General features: G+C 41.8%; 3 gene segments (V, D, J or C); all 3 read left to right on the top strand.

Moving 5' to 3' along the window:
* The first annotated feature begins 6,235 nt into the window (after positions 1 to 6,235).
* On the top strand, positions 6,236 to 6,880 carry LOC116677704 (T cell receptor alpha variable 3-like). The segment is given in 2 exon segments: positions 6,236 to 6,275; positions 6,397 to 6,880. Coding segments are annotated over 2 exon segments (360 nt in total).
* An 899-nt stretch (positions 6,881 to 7,779) lies between these two features.
* Positions 7,780 to 8,541, top strand: LOC116677698 (T cell receptor alpha variable 12-2-like). The segment is given in 2 exon segments: positions 7,780 to 7,840; positions 7,962 to 8,541. Coding segments are annotated over 2 exon segments (414 nt in total).
* A 7,371-nt stretch (positions 8,542 to 15,912) lies between these two features.
* LOC116677693 (T cell receptor alpha variable 21-like) lies at positions 15,913 to 16,794 on the top strand. The segment is given in 2 exon segments: positions 15,913 to 16,009; positions 16,274 to 16,794. Coding segments are annotated over 2 exon segments (507 nt in total).
* Positions 16,795 to 17,759: the final 965 nt, after the last annotated feature.

The following is a 17,759-nucleotide window of genomic DNA, read 5'->3' as shown; positions in this document are numbered from 1 at the left end:
GAGATCGATACCCAGGCTCGGGCAATCACGTGCCCAGATCCTCTTAATATGAAGGGCAGAGCGTCCAGATTTCACCAAGAACTGATAAAGCTTTGACACCACAAAATTAATCCTGGGTAAAACATTAATTTTAACCAGTGAGATACAGGCTTGAATCGACATGGGGAGACCTATCCTTCTTTCCATGTCTTTCAAATCATTGTTCAGGGCAACAGAAGAGTTTTGTTTAATGATCTGGTTTAAGCAGGGGAAGACCTCAATGCCTAAATATTTAAACTGCTTAACAATTGGGATGTTGGCAGAGACGGTTGAGTTGCGGGCAGAATCATTTAAATTAAGTAGTGCAGACTTTGACCAGTTCATTTAAAGCCTGATAAGCTTCCATACTCCTCGCATAATGACAGAAGGTGAGGAAGAGACAGAGGGGTTTTCTAAAAAGATCAAAACATCATCCACAAATAGAGAGAGATGATGCCGTGTACTACAAATGCATGTTGGTGAGGCCATAATCAATTGGAACCTTGGCGGAAAGATCTAGAGACGGGAAATATAAGAGGAAGTGGGTCCGGTTAAGACTCGGACTGAGGGATTAGAATACAAAGCTTTGATCATGCCAATGAAAGATTTACCAAAGCCCATCACCTCTAAGACTGACCATAAAAATGCCCTCTCAAGTCTGTCAAAGGCTTTTATTGCATCAAGGGAAAGAAGTGACATTGGGTTCTGACTGTCTTCTGCCACATCAACAATGTGGAGAAGGCGTCTAACATTGTCTGCTGATGGTCTTGTTTTTATGAATCCTGTTTGGTCAGGGTTCACTAATTTTGACATATGGGACTGCAAAGATTTCTATGTGGGCGTTAAGCAGACGGCTGAAAGCCAGAACATTAGGAAAATGATTCTTATATTTTTTTCAGGAGTAAGGAAGGCTGTGTTAATGTAGCACCTGGAATTAACCTTATCGAAAGTATTTTGTTCGGTTTACAGACAACACATAATTTAGCTGCATTCTGTTTAGTAATGCATTGAAGTATGTAGTTCTATTATAAATTATGCAGTTCTTCATCCTGCCAGTAGGGGGCTAGCTGTGTAGTGGTTTGTGGTTCAAACTTACTGTAATACATTGTAAGAAGAAGACACTTTTGGCAGAGAAGTTGAGGCCGTGTAGAAAAGGAGAGACACGTTTGGTGTGTGTCCGCGGTAGTGAACTCGAACTCGCTGTGTGAACAATCCTACTGTGAAGGAATAAACTGAACTTTTATACACTACTATCAGCGTCTCCGTCTGAGTGGTGTAACATTAACATCCCTTGAGAATTCAACCCTTTTCAATAGATAAGTTAATCATGTCAAGAAGGAAAGGGTCCAACAGATCCCCAAAAGTTGCCGAAGATTCAGGGGGAATCCCATCAAATCCCGGTGATTTTCCTTTTTGCATATTCTGTACTGCCAGGCTTAATTCTTAAATAGAAACTAATTTGTCCAAGCCAGCTGATTCCTCTGCTGATAACTGAGATAAGTCAAGCTGATTTGACCAGCTGTCACAGTTTATCCAACGTAACCTCAGATTCGTTCAGATTGGAATAAAATGTCTGAAAGGATTTATTGATATCGACAGGGTTAGTTCTAATATTACCATCTGAAGATTAAATAACGGGAATGTCTTCAAAATCGTCACTGGTTCTTAATCTCATAGCAGGAAGGTGACTAGGTCTAGCGCCCTGAAAGCTTCTTCTTCTTCTTCTAGTCCTTAAAAATAGCAAAGTCGGTAGCCATTGCTAATTAGCACCACCTCTGTTCAGGGGAAGACTGCAGCTAGAAACAGTTAGGGCGCTGTCTTGATGTCACATTTGGGCTTAGCTGCGGCAACTGGGGGGGGCCTCCAAATTAACATATATAGATATTAACATTAATATCTACCTATCTAGGCTTACTCCACCCTAAGTCAAATTCCTCGTTTGTGTCCTCAAACCTGGCGAATAAAGCTGATTCTGATTATAATTGCTTAATATTCTATGCAAAAAATGTATGTATAAAGGTTTAGGCCACCCTACATGTTATTTTAGGAGCAGTTTTATATGCAACTTCATTTTATAAAATAATGTAGAAGGGGGGACCCTGATCAGTCTCTTTCAGTTAAGCTTGGCTTGGCTTAAAAAATGTTAAAGACCTCTAGAACAAAGACAACATGATAGTCCACAACGTTCACCAGAGGGAGACACACACTGTTGAACTTTATATTAAATAATTTTCATGATGTAGGTTTGTAAGAAGTGTAACTGAGAGAAGAGAAACTACAGAGCTACGAGGAGACGGAGAGACTCAGGGAGGAGCTGAGCTGTTACTGAACTATAGAAGAGAGAGGAACTTCTAGATTCAACAGAGATCAATACACACACCATCAACATTACCTTTATTCAACATGCTGCCACTGCAGCATTGGGGGTTTTCTCTGATGTTTCTCTCCATCCTCACAGGTATGATAGATTATGCAGCATTGAGAAATTTTATTCTAATAACATCTGAATGTGAATCATTAATTGACTCTGTTTCTATAGGAAATAACAGAGTTATCTCCTCCTTTAGGAGTCAGCTGTGAAGAACTCACTCCTGTAGAGAAAGAAGAGAACAGTTTAGAAGACAGCTCTGTTACTCTGTCCTACAGAAACTCCAAAATTTCATCTAATGATTATTACTTCTGGTACCGACAATATCCAGGAAAACCTCCAGAGTTCCTCATCTCTCATGTAGGATCAGGAAGAATATTGACAAGTCTAATCCCTGGACTGAAGATTGAAGTGAAGGACAAAATAATCCATATGATCATCTCCTCAGCTAAGCTGTCTGACTCTGCTGTGTACTACTGTGCTCTGAGGCCCACAGTGACAGGAAACACCAAAACTCTGTACAAAAACCTTTGGAGCAAAGACAACACAATACTCCACAACGTCCACCAGAGGGAGACACACTCTGTTAACCTTCAGAGTATTTCATGAGCCAGTCAGGATTCTTTTCACTAATGAAACCCAGTTGTGATGAAGACTTGGAGAAATGAAAGTAAGTCAACATCTGAGTCTCCTCCTCCTGACTGCAGAGGTGGCTTCATGACAGACAACTGTTTGATTCCAGCTGTGAACATCAGACCAAACAACTCACAACACTTATTCATCCTGAACCTTCAAAAACAGCATTTCACCTCTGCAGACATGGAAAAACTCACTGCAGTTCTGTTCTGCTTCTCTCTCATAGGTACGGATGGTTTGGATTATAAATCCTGAAATATAAAGACATTTTCAAGGTTTTACAGATCCAGTTCAGATTTAGATGGAGTTCAAAGTTACACATTTCTAAAGCATCAATCTATATTGCATCACTTTATCACTAATAACTGATCAATACATTGTTAACAGCATCATTTGCTGAACTTAAAAATGTCAGAGTGATGTTCTCCAAATGTTGGATATGAGACTTGGAGCAGCGGTGTAAATCTAACATGTTGTTTTCCTCACTAGGTAACACAATGGAAGATGAGATTACTGCCAGCAGTGCTGAAGTGTTTTCATCAGAGGGCCGTAGTGCTACTCTGTCCTGTACCTATTCAGTTAAAGCTGATAATCTCCAGTGGTATCGACAGGATCCTGGATCAGCTCCTCAGTTCCTTCTCCTGATCACTGATACTAAACACCTTCAGTAGTGGAAGCTAAACCTCCTCACCCTCGACTGACTGCTATACTGAATGAGGAGAGAAATCAAGTTGATCTGAAGATTCCTCAGCTAAGCTGTCTGACTCTGCTGTGTACTACTGTGCTCTGAGGCACAGTGACAGGAAACACCAAAACTCTGTACAAAAACCTTCAAGAGTATATGGCTGCAGCCTGGAGCGTCCCATGTCATCCGTCCCGTCTCATGCGGTCTGTCTCACGCGGAGGCGTGTCCAACGGTAAATCCAAGGGTCCAAAAATGTAAAATCGCGAATCATTTTTTTAAAATTCAGGAGCGTCGGCAATCATATAGATTTTTTAAGTAAACATGTCTATAAGATAAAATGCAGACTACCATACTGATGAATAAAAACACTTAAAATATCGTTTGTCTATAAAATAAATGCAGATTATAGGCAAACTAAAAAAATCCTTCTGCCATCTCAGAGTTTCTACTTTTCAAAATAAAAGCTTGCATCTGGAATAAAATACTAATATCTCTCTTACTTTTCAAAGTAAAAGCTCAAGCCAACTATTATGCTAATGAATAAAATATTTGGTGTGTTTTTAAATATTTAAAACTATATGTCCGTCACTATAAAATAAATGCAGATGATAGGCAAACAAAAAAATTCCTTCTATAGCTGCAACTTTATCCAAGTTGCAGCTGTAGAAGGAATTTCTCTCCCGACAGAGTTCATTTGGTGTTGTTTTAAATTTTTCCCCCCCTTTCATACTATACAACACAAACTACAATAGAACCGCTGGCGGAGGTGGAAGAAAAATTCAATCGCATCCTGGCCCAAGACCGTGGCAGCAGAGATACGCAGTCGAATGCAGGACGGGTCCCAGAGACCCGAAGGCCGAGGCCACGGTAGTAGAAAACTACAACCGCATTCTGCCCCGGGTCCCAGAGACCCGACAGCATTCTGCCCCGGGTCCCAGAGACCTGACAGCATTCTGCCCCGGGTCCCAGAGACCTGACAGCATTCTGTCCCGGGTCCCAGAGACCTGACAGCCGAGGCCGACAGCCGTTCTCGCCATGCTGATAATCAGTTTAATTTGCAGCCATGTCCCAGTGAAGTGTGAAAACAATATAGAATATACAATTAAAAAGTCTTGGAAAGCGTGTAACATGTTTATTTTTGTAGTCTTGTTGTGTGTGCAGATCGTGGATTGTCTTCCTCCTCAGGAGATCCTGCTGTTAGTCGCATAAACGGCTGCGTCGCTGATACAGGTTTCATCAGAAGTAACAACACAAGCATAACATTCAGAAATGAACAAACTACATGTAGGCTATGGCAAAATGGTTACTTTAACAGTTTTAACGTTTTTCAATTGATTGCAACAAATGTGGTCACGAATTTACCCGTGACTCCATCTGGAAAATTATTTGCGATATCGTAATTTTGACCCTCTGGATTTACCGTTGGACACACCTCTGTATGAGACGAGACCGTATGAGACGGGACGGATGACATGGGACGCTCCAGGCTGCAGCCATACCCGTCTCAAAACCTTTGGAGCAAAGACAACACAATACTCCACAACGTCCACCAGAGGGAGACACACTCTGTTACACTTCAATATGATGTAGTCTAGAATCACTTTACCTTAGAAGTTGTAATGGGAAAATTACATAGACAATGATTTCAAACATAGACAATGATTGTTTATCTGTGTTTATTCAGTTGTACTCATTCAAAAGTAAATCTTTCTTACAAGGTAGATCCTCCACATATGCCTGTCCCCTGTTTCACACTTGCCCAATAAACAACGTATCTACTTCCTCTGACACCTCCTGTTTTAGGGCCCACTTTCTCTCAGGGACAGCAACAAGTGTGACTCTGTTTATCACCGAAATAAACAAATGGCACACAGATGCAGGCGCCCGTGAGATAGGCAAAGTTCAGGTTGCCCAAACTCTAGGTCAGAAGCGGCGCTAAACTATGCAAAAGATAAATCTCTGAACTTCTAAGGTAGAATGACAGCGACGGACATCTGTTAATGCGTCAACAGATGTACAGGGTCGGCAACTGGCTCCGGGAAGTCTGAAGAAATGAGATGAAGTGTTTTGTTTGGGTTCAAAGTGTTTTTACAGACATGATAGGGGTTTTGCTTCTGTTGGGGCAGGAGAGAATATAAGGAGTGGTTTAGTGTTACACGGACACCAGAATGCGTTACTCTGTTTCATTGTGAACTGCGATTCTCGTCATTTTGTTTGATTGTTCTCTCGAGAAAATAATTAAACTCTTTCACCGAATATCCAAACTTTTAATCCAGTCTACAGCCTGTGTTTTATTTTTGTTTCAACAAGGTCTCTTCTTCATCACAAATTCCTCCCTCGCTGAACAGAAACTTCCACAACAAAGTGTAACTGAGAGAAGAGAAACTACAGAGCTACGAGGAGACGGAGAGACTCAGGGAGGAGCTGAGCTGTTACTGAACTATAGAAGAGAGAGGAACTTCTAGATTCAACAGAGATCAATACACACACCATCAACATTACCTTTATTCAACATGCTGCCACTGCAGCATTGGGGGTTTTCTCTGATGTTTCTCTCCATCCTCACAGGTATGTTACATTATGAAGGATGAAAAGGTTCATGCAGAACTTAAATCCCAATACCATCTGAATGTGAATCATTCATTATGTCTTCTACAACATGAAATAACAGAGTTATCTCTTTCTTTAGGTATCAGCTGTGAAGAACTCACTCCAGTAGAGAAAGAAGAGAACAGTTTAGAAGACAGCTCTGTTACTCTGTCCTACAGATACTCCAGACAAGCAACTGGTGCTGATTATTTCTTCTGGTATCGACAATATCCAGGAAAACCACCAGAGTTCCTCATCTTTCACTTTGGAACACAAAATGCAACAAAGTCTGGACTGTCTGTTTCAGTGAGTGAGGATAAAACCAAAATGGATCTCCAGATCTCCTCTGCTGCAGGGCCAGACTCTGCTGTGTACTACTGTGCTGTGAGGCCCACAGTGACAGCAAACCCACAGTCTCTGTACAAAAACACAAGCTGACACACTGCCAAGCTGCTGGAAGCCTTTTTTCTACCCTGTTGTAGTGAACCTTGTAGCTCCACTAGAGGGCGACATTATCAAGTAGGAGGTGCACTACTTGTGCACTGTGTTCAACCATTCAGTCAATAAGAAGTGGAGCTGTGAAGAGAACAATTCTCAGACTGGATGTTGAACATCAGCTAGTTTCTCCTGTTGATTTAACCTTGTTGTAGAGATGGAACATTGGCTGGGATATTCTTGCTGCTCTTTTCTTTGGTAAGATACAAAGAGGTTTTAATGCAGAAAGAAGCAAAAACAGATCATTTGTGTTGGTATCTCGTACATGCTAAATAACACGTTATGTGGTTTTCTCTGAAATAAAACAGAAGTAAGGGACAATCCAGATTATTTACTCTTTAATCCTACTGTTCTTTAATCAATCATCTTTATTGATTCATCTCTTCCTCTGCATGTTCTCTTCTTCCCCAGAGTGTAAAGGAGAAGACAGAGTGATCCAGCCACCAGGAGATGTCATTACTACTGAAGGAGAGATACTTACTCTTGGCTGTACATTTGAGACCAGTGACCGAACTCCCACTTTGTTCTGGTACAAACAAGAAGAAAATGATTTCCCAAAGATGCTGCTGCAACGCTTCTCTGTAAAAGCTGGTAATTCTAAAGAGAAAGAGAGAGTTGATGCTACAATAAAGGATAAGTCCTTTCCTCTGGAGATCCAGGAGCTTCAGCTGTCAGACTCTGCTGTGTACTACTGTGCTCTGCAGCCCACAGTGACAGGAAACACCAAAACTCTGTACAAAAACCTTTGGAGCAAAGACAACACAATACTCCACAACGTCCACCAGAGGGAGACACACTCTGTTAACCTTCAATATGATGTAGTCTAGAATCACTTTACCTTAGAAGTGTAACTGAGAGAAGAGAAACTACAGAGCTACGAGGAGACGGAGAGACTCAGGGAGGAGCTGAGCTGTTACTGAACTATAGAAGAGAGAGGAACTTCTAGATTCAACAGAGATCAATACACACACCATCAACATTACCTTTATTCAACATGCTGCCACTGCAGCATTGGGGGTTTTCTCTGATGTTTCTCTCCATCCTCACAGGTATGTTAGAGTATAAAGCTTCAAAAGGTTCATGCAGAACTTTAATTACAAAACCAGCTGAATGTGAATCATTCATTATGTCTACTACAACATGAAATAACCGAGTTATCTCTTCCTTTAGGAGTCAGCTGTGAAGAACTCACTCCAGTAGAGAAAGAAGAGAACAGTTTAGAAGACAGCTCTGTTACTCTGTCCTACAGATACTCCAGACAAGCTACTAGTGGTGATGATTTCTTCTGGTATCGACAATATCCAGGAAAACCACCAGAGTTCCTCCTGTACATTTCAGGGCTTGGTTTTACGAGACCAGGAGAGTCTCTCCAATCAGACTCTAGGTTCTCTACTAAACTGTCTGAAGAAAAGCATGGTGTGGATCTCCAGATCTCCTCTGCTGCAGTGCCAGACTCTGCTGTGTACTACTGTGCTGTGAGGCCCACAGTGACAGCAAACCCACAGTCTCTGTACAAAAACACAAGCTGACACACTGCCAAGCTGCTGGAAGCCTTTTTTCTACCCTGTTGTAGTGAACCTTGTAGCTCCACTAGAGGGCGACATTATCAAGTAGGAGGTGCACTACTTGTGCACTGTGTTCAACCATTCAGTCAATAAGAAGTGGAGCTGTGAAGAGAACAATTCTCAGACTGGATGTTGAACATCAGCTAGTTTCTCCTGTTGATTTAAACCTTGTTGTAGAGATGGAACATTGGCTGGGGATTATTCTTGCTGCTCTTTTCTTTGGTAAGATACAAGAACAACGTTTTATTGTTTTCTAAAGATTATATAAACTGCAGTTCAGAGCAGAAATCTCTCAACAGTTGAGCTGTTCCTGTCCAGAGTAACAATGTACAGTTGACATTTTCCTCTGTCTTCTCCTCTCAGCCTCATGAACAATGTTAGTCTAATGGCTTCATTTCTCTACTTTTCAGGATTAATAGCTGGAGACAAAATCTCTCCTGTAGAAGATGAAGTCAGTAAAAGAGAAGGAGAATCTGTCTCACTCAGATGTGAATAGAGACAACGTATAGTGATCAAACCTTCACTGGTACAGACATCATTCAGACCTTCAGGCACCTCAGTTTATTCTCTGGAAAGGAGCATTAAGTGGGTGAATATATCCCAGATAAACAGAAATATGAAACCAAAACATCAGTGAAATCAACTGAACTGACATAAAGACCCTAACCTGGCAGACACAGGTCTCTACTACTGTGCTCTAGAAACACAGTGATACAAAGTGTAGAAGAGGCTGTACAAAAACCTGAACCCAGATATGGACTACTCTTCAAAGAGGATGGAAGTGGTATTCAAACCACAGCTTGATATCAGATGGATTCTGATTATTCCAGTTTTATCAGAGTCCCTGTGGTTCCAGCTGCTAGTGTACACTGTGGGAGGACTCACATGAGCAGCAAATCCACATCAAGAAAAACCAACTGTATGATGGTTCAAACACAAGACACCATGACAACAGATACATGGACAATGACTTACATACTAGCATGCAAGCTAGCAAAGTTCATGTAATAGCATCTTCACAGACATCAGTTTCCTAGTGCTTCACAATCAAATAATACAGCAAAAAATTACCAATCCAACATAATCATCAACAAAGCAGAAGTGAAAACACTACACAAAATTAAAAAGAAAAACAGTAGCAGTCACAGGTTTAAAATGCTACCTAAACGCCTGCGTGAACAGATGGTTTTTTGGCTGCTCATTAAAAAAAAGGCCACGGCGTCCAATGACTTTAAGCGTATTGGAAGACTATTCCACAGCTTAGGAGCCACCGACTGAGAGGAACAGTCTCCTCCAGTTTTAAAACCAGTCCAAGGTACACTCAAATGGCGTTTTTCCATTAAGGGTACCTGCTCGCCTCGACCGTGGTACCCCGTCCTTCTTCCTCCATTGCAGATTAGAACTGCCTCATGCGTGAGTCGAGCCGTGGCTGGTCGTCATAGCGACTGCTGCCGGACCTAACGCGACACACACAGAAGGTGTGTTTTGATTCTCGTTTCCACAGACAGAAGCAAACTGAATTTAGCCCCCCCGCCGTCTGTCCGTAGCAATGATGATGCAGTGATTAGTGACGATTCTCTCCGACCAATCAATGGGATCTCCTCAGCATATTTGAACCTCGACTGAGGTAGTACTACAAAAAATACCTGTTAGCAGGACTTTGTTTTTTCGTAATGGAAAATTTTAGAAAATGTAACTCTCTAAGGTGAATATTTTTGAACCTTTACTGGCTTATAGTAACCATCTTCACGAACCCAGAGCCACATACCTCCCCAGCTATCTTCAGACACTCAAGACTAAACTTCCCCCTTTCCTGTCTTGACTGCTTCCTTCCCTTCATAGGTCAGGTAGAGTTTTAATGAGCTTTGAGACAGTGTAGCTGTTTGGGGCATTGGAGCAAGGAGGGGAGATTTCTATGGAAAAAGTGAAGACTGTGGAGTTCGCTCTTCAGTCAATCTCTGTACCTACTGCAGTGTGTTGGCTCCATGCGCAAGTCAAAATATATTGAAAATGATTCCAGTGACTCTTGTCGTCTTTTGGTAATAATTTAAGTATGCTAAGGACCGTGCAGCAGCATTCTGAACTGTTTGTCATTAGAGTACAGAATGGATTAAGACATGTAAAAAGAGACTTGCGCAGTCTAATCGTGACAAGATAAGGTAGGTATGAGCCTCTCCTTTCATTTTTGACACGGACCAGAGTTTGCTATGTTTCTCAGGGGGAAGAAACATGATCGAATGAATGTCTAATATAGGCATCAAAAGCTGTTGATTGGTCATAAATCACTAAGAAGAGATCCGACTAGATCTAGAAGATTAGGACCAGGCTCCCAGGATCTGCTGATCGCTGATTGGAAGTTATCAGGGACACATAAAAAAAACAAAAAAACAAAACTCCTGTTTCGTCTGCATTAACTGCAAGCAATTGTTTATTCAACAAGTTTGTAATTGCATTTAAACTGTAATCATAGTTTAGTACAGTAAGTTTATTAAGCCCTTCAGGTTTAAATAAAAAATACAGCTGGATGTCATCTGCATAGAGATGATAAGATATGTTCTGAAGCTATGATGATCTGTCCTAAGGAATGAGTTTTGAATTCACGGCACGAAAACCCACAAAAATCTAATCAAATCTAATCAGTTCATCCTTTAGTTCAAGTGAATGTTTATTCAAAGATGAAGAAAGTTGGTCAGACATTGCTGAGATATGAGTTCATGAGGAGAAAGGGATGGACTGACGACCCCCCCACCCCCCCAACAATCCTTTCAGTTACTGCCATCAGGTCGACACTAGAGGTCTCTTTGCACGGAAAACACGTAAGGAACCTTCATCCCACTGCCATGAGCACATGAAAGCCAAACATAGACGGAGTCCAACAGCTCCACTCAGACTTCTTCTTGCTCTGTTTTTGCATTTTGTAGTCTGCACAGTCAATGATTGTTTACTGTTTCTATATGTACTGTATCTTTATGTTCTTATAGGTATCTTATGTCATTTGAGCATGCCCTGTCAAAGACAAATATCTGTAACATGACACAGAAAATAAAGTTTTTCTTGTCTTAATACTATAAAAAAATTTTATAAGAACTACCAAGCAGGGTAGCAGGTTCACAGACATTTTTATGTTGGGGAATAAACAAGAAACAAGCCACATGAACATTTTAAAGATCACTTCATACAAGACATGTTACACCGAGAAAGGAGAGAGGACCAACATGTGTGTGGTGTAAGTTGTCAGCAGGGGAATAACCCAGGGCGTGTGAATGAGCCCTGTCACTGTGATCAGTTCCTCCTTCTAATCCACCAACTTAGTGTTGATGAAGACCTAAACAGAGAGATCCCAGCCTTCTTTCTACTTGCTGTAGCTCAGAGTTACTCCACACTGCAGATATGACGCCTCTGTTAATCTCAGTGCTGCTGGCTGCTAGAGCTTGGTATGAACACAACTCTGTTTCTTTGATATCAATCCAACATTGATATGATTCTTTAACAGCACACTGATTCTGTTTGTTGCTGTTTTACAGAATGCAGAGCACAACCAGACAACGTGCTGCAACCAACAGGAGATGTGACTGCTACTGAAGGAGAGGCAGTAACACTTGGCTGTCAATATAGCAGCAGTTCAACTAATGATTATCTCTTCTGGTACAAACAGGATGGAAACAACAGACCCAAAATCATTCTGATGCGCGTTCAAGGGGATGAAGGGAACACAGCGGACGAGTTCAGGGACCGATTTTCATCTACACTCAATTCCAAGATAAGATCAGTTCCTCTGAAGATCTCCTCAGCTGAGCTGTCTGACTCTGCTGTGTACTACTGTGCTCTGAGGCCCACAGTGACAGGAAACACCAAAACTCTGTACAAAAACCTTTGGAGCAAAGACAACACAATACTCCACAACGTCCACCAGAGGGAGACACACTCTGTTACACTTCAATATGATGTAGTCTAGAATCACAATTTATTTTAATTATAGCAGGTATGTTACATTCTGCTCCTCAGCTTCTAGGCGCCGCTGCATCACCTCCTCTTCAGCTGGAGAGTTTGCCTCTGCGTTTGTGGGCTCACAGTTTTATGTAAAGAATGGTCTGGTCTCTCCCTCTTCCCCAGATAACATTCTCTCTGAGTTCCAATCCACATGCACTGAAATCCTAGACTCTATTGCCCCTTATCGTATTAAAGCTGTTAAACCTAAGGAGGACCCCTGGCTAAATGACACCACAAGGGCCCTGAGGCAACACTGCAGACAAGCTGAACAAAGATGGAAGAAAGACAGTGTACAGGTGTCCCTGGGTGTATTAAGGGACACTCTAGCCACATACCAGAATGCTGTGAAGGTGGCGAAGAGACAGCATCTCTTTCTGTCATAGCTAGCAGTTGCCATGAACCTAGATTTTTATTTAATATTACTAACTCTGTCATAAATCCATGCTCCTCTGGTTCATTTCCTAACTGTCAAATAGGAGCTTTCTTTATGATTAGGGACCTATTCTCATTAGTGCTCCTCTCTTGTGGGGTACCACAGGGATCAATTCTTGTCCCTATTCTGTTTTCTTTGTACATGCTGCCTTTAGGGGCAATTAAAGGAAAGCACAACCTGTCTTTCATTGCTATGCAGTGATTTGCAAATCTATTGCCTATGAAATCAAATGACAATGTCGCACTAGACTCCCTGCTTAGTTGTATCGTGAATTAAGTAAAACAGAGTATTATTTCAGTACTCCAGGCATGAAGAATGGTCCAGCTTTGTGTTTGAGAGCTTGGCATCTTACACTAGATCAGCTGTCAAAAACTTGGGGTTACACTTTGTGGCATTGCAGCATGAAATTTTGATAAGCAGATCAGTAACGTTGTTAAAATGAGCATTTTCAAACTTTGCCTGCAGCTAAGTTAAGCCCTTTCTGAGCAGACACAACCTAGAAAAGGCCATTCATGCTTTTACTAGTTCAAGGTTGGAGTACTGTAACGCTCTCTATGTGGTGTGTGTGTGTGTTTGTGTGGTTTGTGTATGTCTCTATGTTAGTGTGAATCAGACCTCCATCTCACGTCTTCAAATTGTTCAGAATGCTGCTGCTCGCTTTTTAACAAACACATCTAGACGTGCACACATCGTTACATTTTAAAGATCACTTCATAAAAGACAGATACACTGAGAAAAGAGGAGAGGACCAACAAGTGTGTAGTGTAAAGTTGTCAGCAGGGGAATAACCCAGGGCTGTGAATGAGCCCTGTCACTGTGATCAGGTTCCTCCTTCTAATCCAACTTAGTGTTGATGAAGACTAAACAGAGAGATCCCAGCCTTCTTTCTACTGCTGTAGCTCAGAGTTACTCCACACTGCAGACATGACGCCTCTGTTCATCTCAGTGCTGCTGGCTGCTATGAGCCTTGGTATGAACACAACTCGTTCATTGATATCAATCCAACATTGATATGATTCTTAACAGCACACTGATTCTGTTGTTGCTGTTTACAGAATGCAGTGACAAACAAGACAAAGTGCTGCAACCAACAGGAGATGTGACTGCTATGAGGAGAGGCAGTAACACTTGGCTGTCAATATAGCAGCAGTTCATCTAATGATAATCTCTTCTGGTACAAACAGGATGGAAACAACAGACCCAAATTCATTCTGATGCGCGTTCAAGGGGATGAAGGGAACACACCGGACGAGTTCAGGACAGATTTCATCTACACTCATTCCAAGTTAAAGTTCAGTCCTTGAAGATCTCCTCAGCTAAGCTGTCTGACTTGCTGTGTACTACTGTGCTCTGAGGCCCACAGTAACAGGAAACACCACAAACTCTGTACAAAAACCTTTGGAGCAAAGACAACACATACTCCACAACGTCCACCAGAGGAGACACACTCTGTTAACTTCAATATGATGTAGTCTAGAATCACTTTACCTTAGAAGTGTAACTGAGAGAAGAGAAACTACAGAGCTAGGAGGAGACGGAGAGACTCAGGGAGGAGCTGAGCTGTTACTGAAATATAGAAGAGAGAGGAACTTCTAGATTCAACAGAGATCAATACACACACCATCAACATTACCTTTATTCAACATGCTGCCACTCAGCATTGGGGGTTTTCTCTGATGTTTCTCTCCATCCTCACAGGTATGTTAGTTTGTACAGTTTGAAAAAGTTAATGCAGAACTTTAATTACAAAACCATCTGAATGTGAATCATTCATTATGTTTCTAGAACATAAATAACAGAGTTATCTCTTCTTTAGGAGTCAGCTGTGAAGAACTCACTCCAGTAGAGAAAGAAGAGAAACAGTTTAGAAGACAGCTCTGTTACTCTGTCCTACAGATACTCCAAAATTTCATCTAGTGATTATTTCTTCTGGTACCGACAATATCCAGGAAAACCACCAGAGTTCCTCATCTCTCATGTAGGATCAGGAAGAATATTGACAAGTCCAATCCCTGGAGTGAAGATTGAAGTGAAGGACAAAATAATCCATATGATCATCTCCTCAGCTAAGCTGTCTGACTCTGCTGTGTACTACTGTGCTCTGAGGCCACACAGTGACAGGAAACACCAAAACTCTGTACAAAACCTTTGGAGCAAAGACAACACAATACTCCACAACGTCCACCAGAGGGAGACACACTCTGTTACACTTCAATATGATGTAGTCTAGAATCACTTTACCTTAGAAGTGTAACTGAGAGAAGAGAAACTACAGAGTACGAGGGAGACGGAGAGACTCAGGGAGGAGCTGAGCTGTACTGAACTATAGAAGAGAGAGGAACTTCTAGATTTCAACAGAGATCAATACACACACCATCAACATTACCTTTATTCAACATGCTGCCACTGCAGCATTGGGGGTTTTCTCTGATGTTCTCTCCATCCTCACAGGTGTGTTAAATTGCGCAGTTTGAAAAAGTTCATGCAGAACTTAATTACAAAACCAGCTGAATGTGAATCATTCATTACGTCTAATACAACATGAAATAACAGAGTATCTCTTCCTTTAGGAGTCAGCTGTGAAGAACTCACTCCAGTAGAGAAAGAAGAGAACAGTTTAGAAGACAGCTGTTACTCTGTCCTACAGATACTCCAGACAAGCAGCTGGTGCTGATAGATTCTTCTGGTATCGACAATATCCAGGAAAAACCCCAGAGTTCCTCATCTCTCATTTAGGGACAGGGAATGCTGACAAGTCCAATCCCTGGACTGTCTTCTTCAGTGAGTCAGGATAAACCAAAATGGATCTGAAGATCTCTCAGCTAAGCTGTCAGACTTGCTGTGTACTACTGTGCTCTGCAGCCCACAGTGACAGGAAACACCAAAACTCTGTACAAAAACCTTTGGAGCAATGACATCAAATACTCCACAACGTCCACCAGAGGGAGACACACTCTGTTCAACTTCAGAGTATTTATGAGCCAGTCTGGATCTTTGCACCAATGAAACCAGTTGTGATGAAGACTTGGAGAAAAGAAAGTAAGTCAACATCTGAGTCTCCTCCTCCTGACTGCAGAGGTGGCTTCATGACAGACAACTGTTTGATTCCAGCTGTGAACATCAGACCAACAACTCACAACACTTATTCATCCTGAACCTTCTAAAACAGCATTTCACCTCTGCAGACATGGAAAAACTCACTGCAGTTCTGTTCTGCTTCTCTCTCATAGGTACGGATGGTTTGGATTATAAATCCTGAAATATAAAGACATTTTCAAGGTTTTACAGATCCAGTTCAGATTTTAGATGGAGTTCAAAGTTACACATTTCTAAAGCATTAATCTAGATGTCATCACTTTATCACTAATAACTGATTAATACTTTGTTAGCAGCATCATTTGCTGAACTTAAAAATGTCAGAGTGATGTTTTCCAAATGTTGGAGATGTGACTTTGGAGCAGCGGTGTAAATCTAACATGTTGTTTCCTCACTAGGTAACACGATGGAAGATGAGATTACTGCCAGCAGTGCTGAAGTGTTTTCATCAGAGGGCCGTAGTGCTACTCTGTCCTGTACCTATTCAGTTTAAAGCTATAATCTCCAGTGGTATCGACAGGATCCTGGATCAGCTCCTCAGTTCCTTCTCCTGATCACTGATACAAAACCGCCTTCAGTAGTGGAAGCAAAACCTCCTCACCCTCGACTGACTGCTATACTGAATGAGGAGAGAAATCAAGTTGATCTGCAGATCTCCTCAGCTAAGCTGTCTGACTCTGCTGTGTACTACTGTGCTCTGAGGCCCACAGTGACAGGAAACACCAAAACTCTGTACAAAAACCTTTGGAGCAAAGACAACACAATACTCCACAACGTCCACCAGAGGGAGACACACTCTGTTCAGGACAATCACAAAATGTTGAGAGTTCCTCAACAGATGATGAAGAGGAAGGAGCAATGATGTGAAGGCCCAGATCCCTCAGAGTATCAATGCTCTTCCTCTCTCCCCCCCTCTCACTGCAGACATGAAACACTGGCTGACTAACATCCTGATTCTGACTCTCTGGCTAGGTAACTATTGAAACATACTGATTGTTCTCCTTTAATCAATCATCTTTATTGATTCATCTCTTCCTCTGCATGTTCTCTTCTTCCCCAGAGTGTAAAGGAGAAGACAGAGTGATCCAGCCACCAGGAGATGTCATTACTACTGAAGGAGAGACACTTACATCTTGGCTGTACATTGAGACAACTTATACAGGTCCCACTTTGTTTGGTACAAACAAGAAGAAAATGATTTCCCAAAGATGCTGCTGCAACGTTTCTCTGTAAAAACTGATAATTCTAAAGAGAAGAGAGAGTTGATGCTACAGTAAAGGATAAGTCCTTTCCTCTGAAGATCTCCTCAGCTAAGCTGTCAGACTCTGCTGTGTACTACTGTGCTCTGCAGCCCACAGTGACAGGAAACACCAAACTCTGTACAAAAACCTCTGGAGTAAAGACAACACAATACTCCACAACGTCCACCAGAGGGAGACACACTCTGTTAACCTTCAGAGTTATTTACGAGACAGTGTTGATTAATTTCATTCATTATCAGGCTGTTACAAAAAGTCCATAAAGACTCTTCAGTTGATCCAGAATTTTGCAGCACGTGTTCTGACAGGAACCAGGAAAAGAGATCACATCTCTCCTGTTTTAGCTTCTCAGCATTGGCTTCCTGTAAAATCCAGAATAGAATTTAAAATCCTTCTCCTGACCTACAAAGTCTTCATGGTCAGGCACCATCTTATCTTAAAGAGCTCATAGTACCTTACTACCCCACCAGAGCACTACGCTCCCAGAATGCAGGGTTACTGGTGGTTCCTAGGGTCTCTAAAAGTAGAACGGGGGCCGGAGCGTTCAGCTATCAGGCTCCTCTCCTGTGGAACCAGGTTCCAGTCTGGGTCCAGGGACCAGAGCGTTCAGCTATCAGGCTCCTCT

The sequence above is a fragment of the Etheostoma spectabile genome, unplaced genomic scaffold (genome assembly GCF_008692095.1).
Source record: "Etheostoma spectabile isolate EspeVRDwgs_2016 unplaced genomic scaffold, UIUC_Espe_1.0 scaffold00005622, whole genome shotgun sequence".
Lineage (NCBI taxonomy): Eukaryota > Metazoa > Chordata > Actinopteri > Perciformes > Percidae > Etheostoma > Etheostoma spectabile.
The sequence above is the reverse complement of the archived record's forward strand: the minus strand, read 5'-3'. Positions and strand labels throughout refer to the sequence as shown.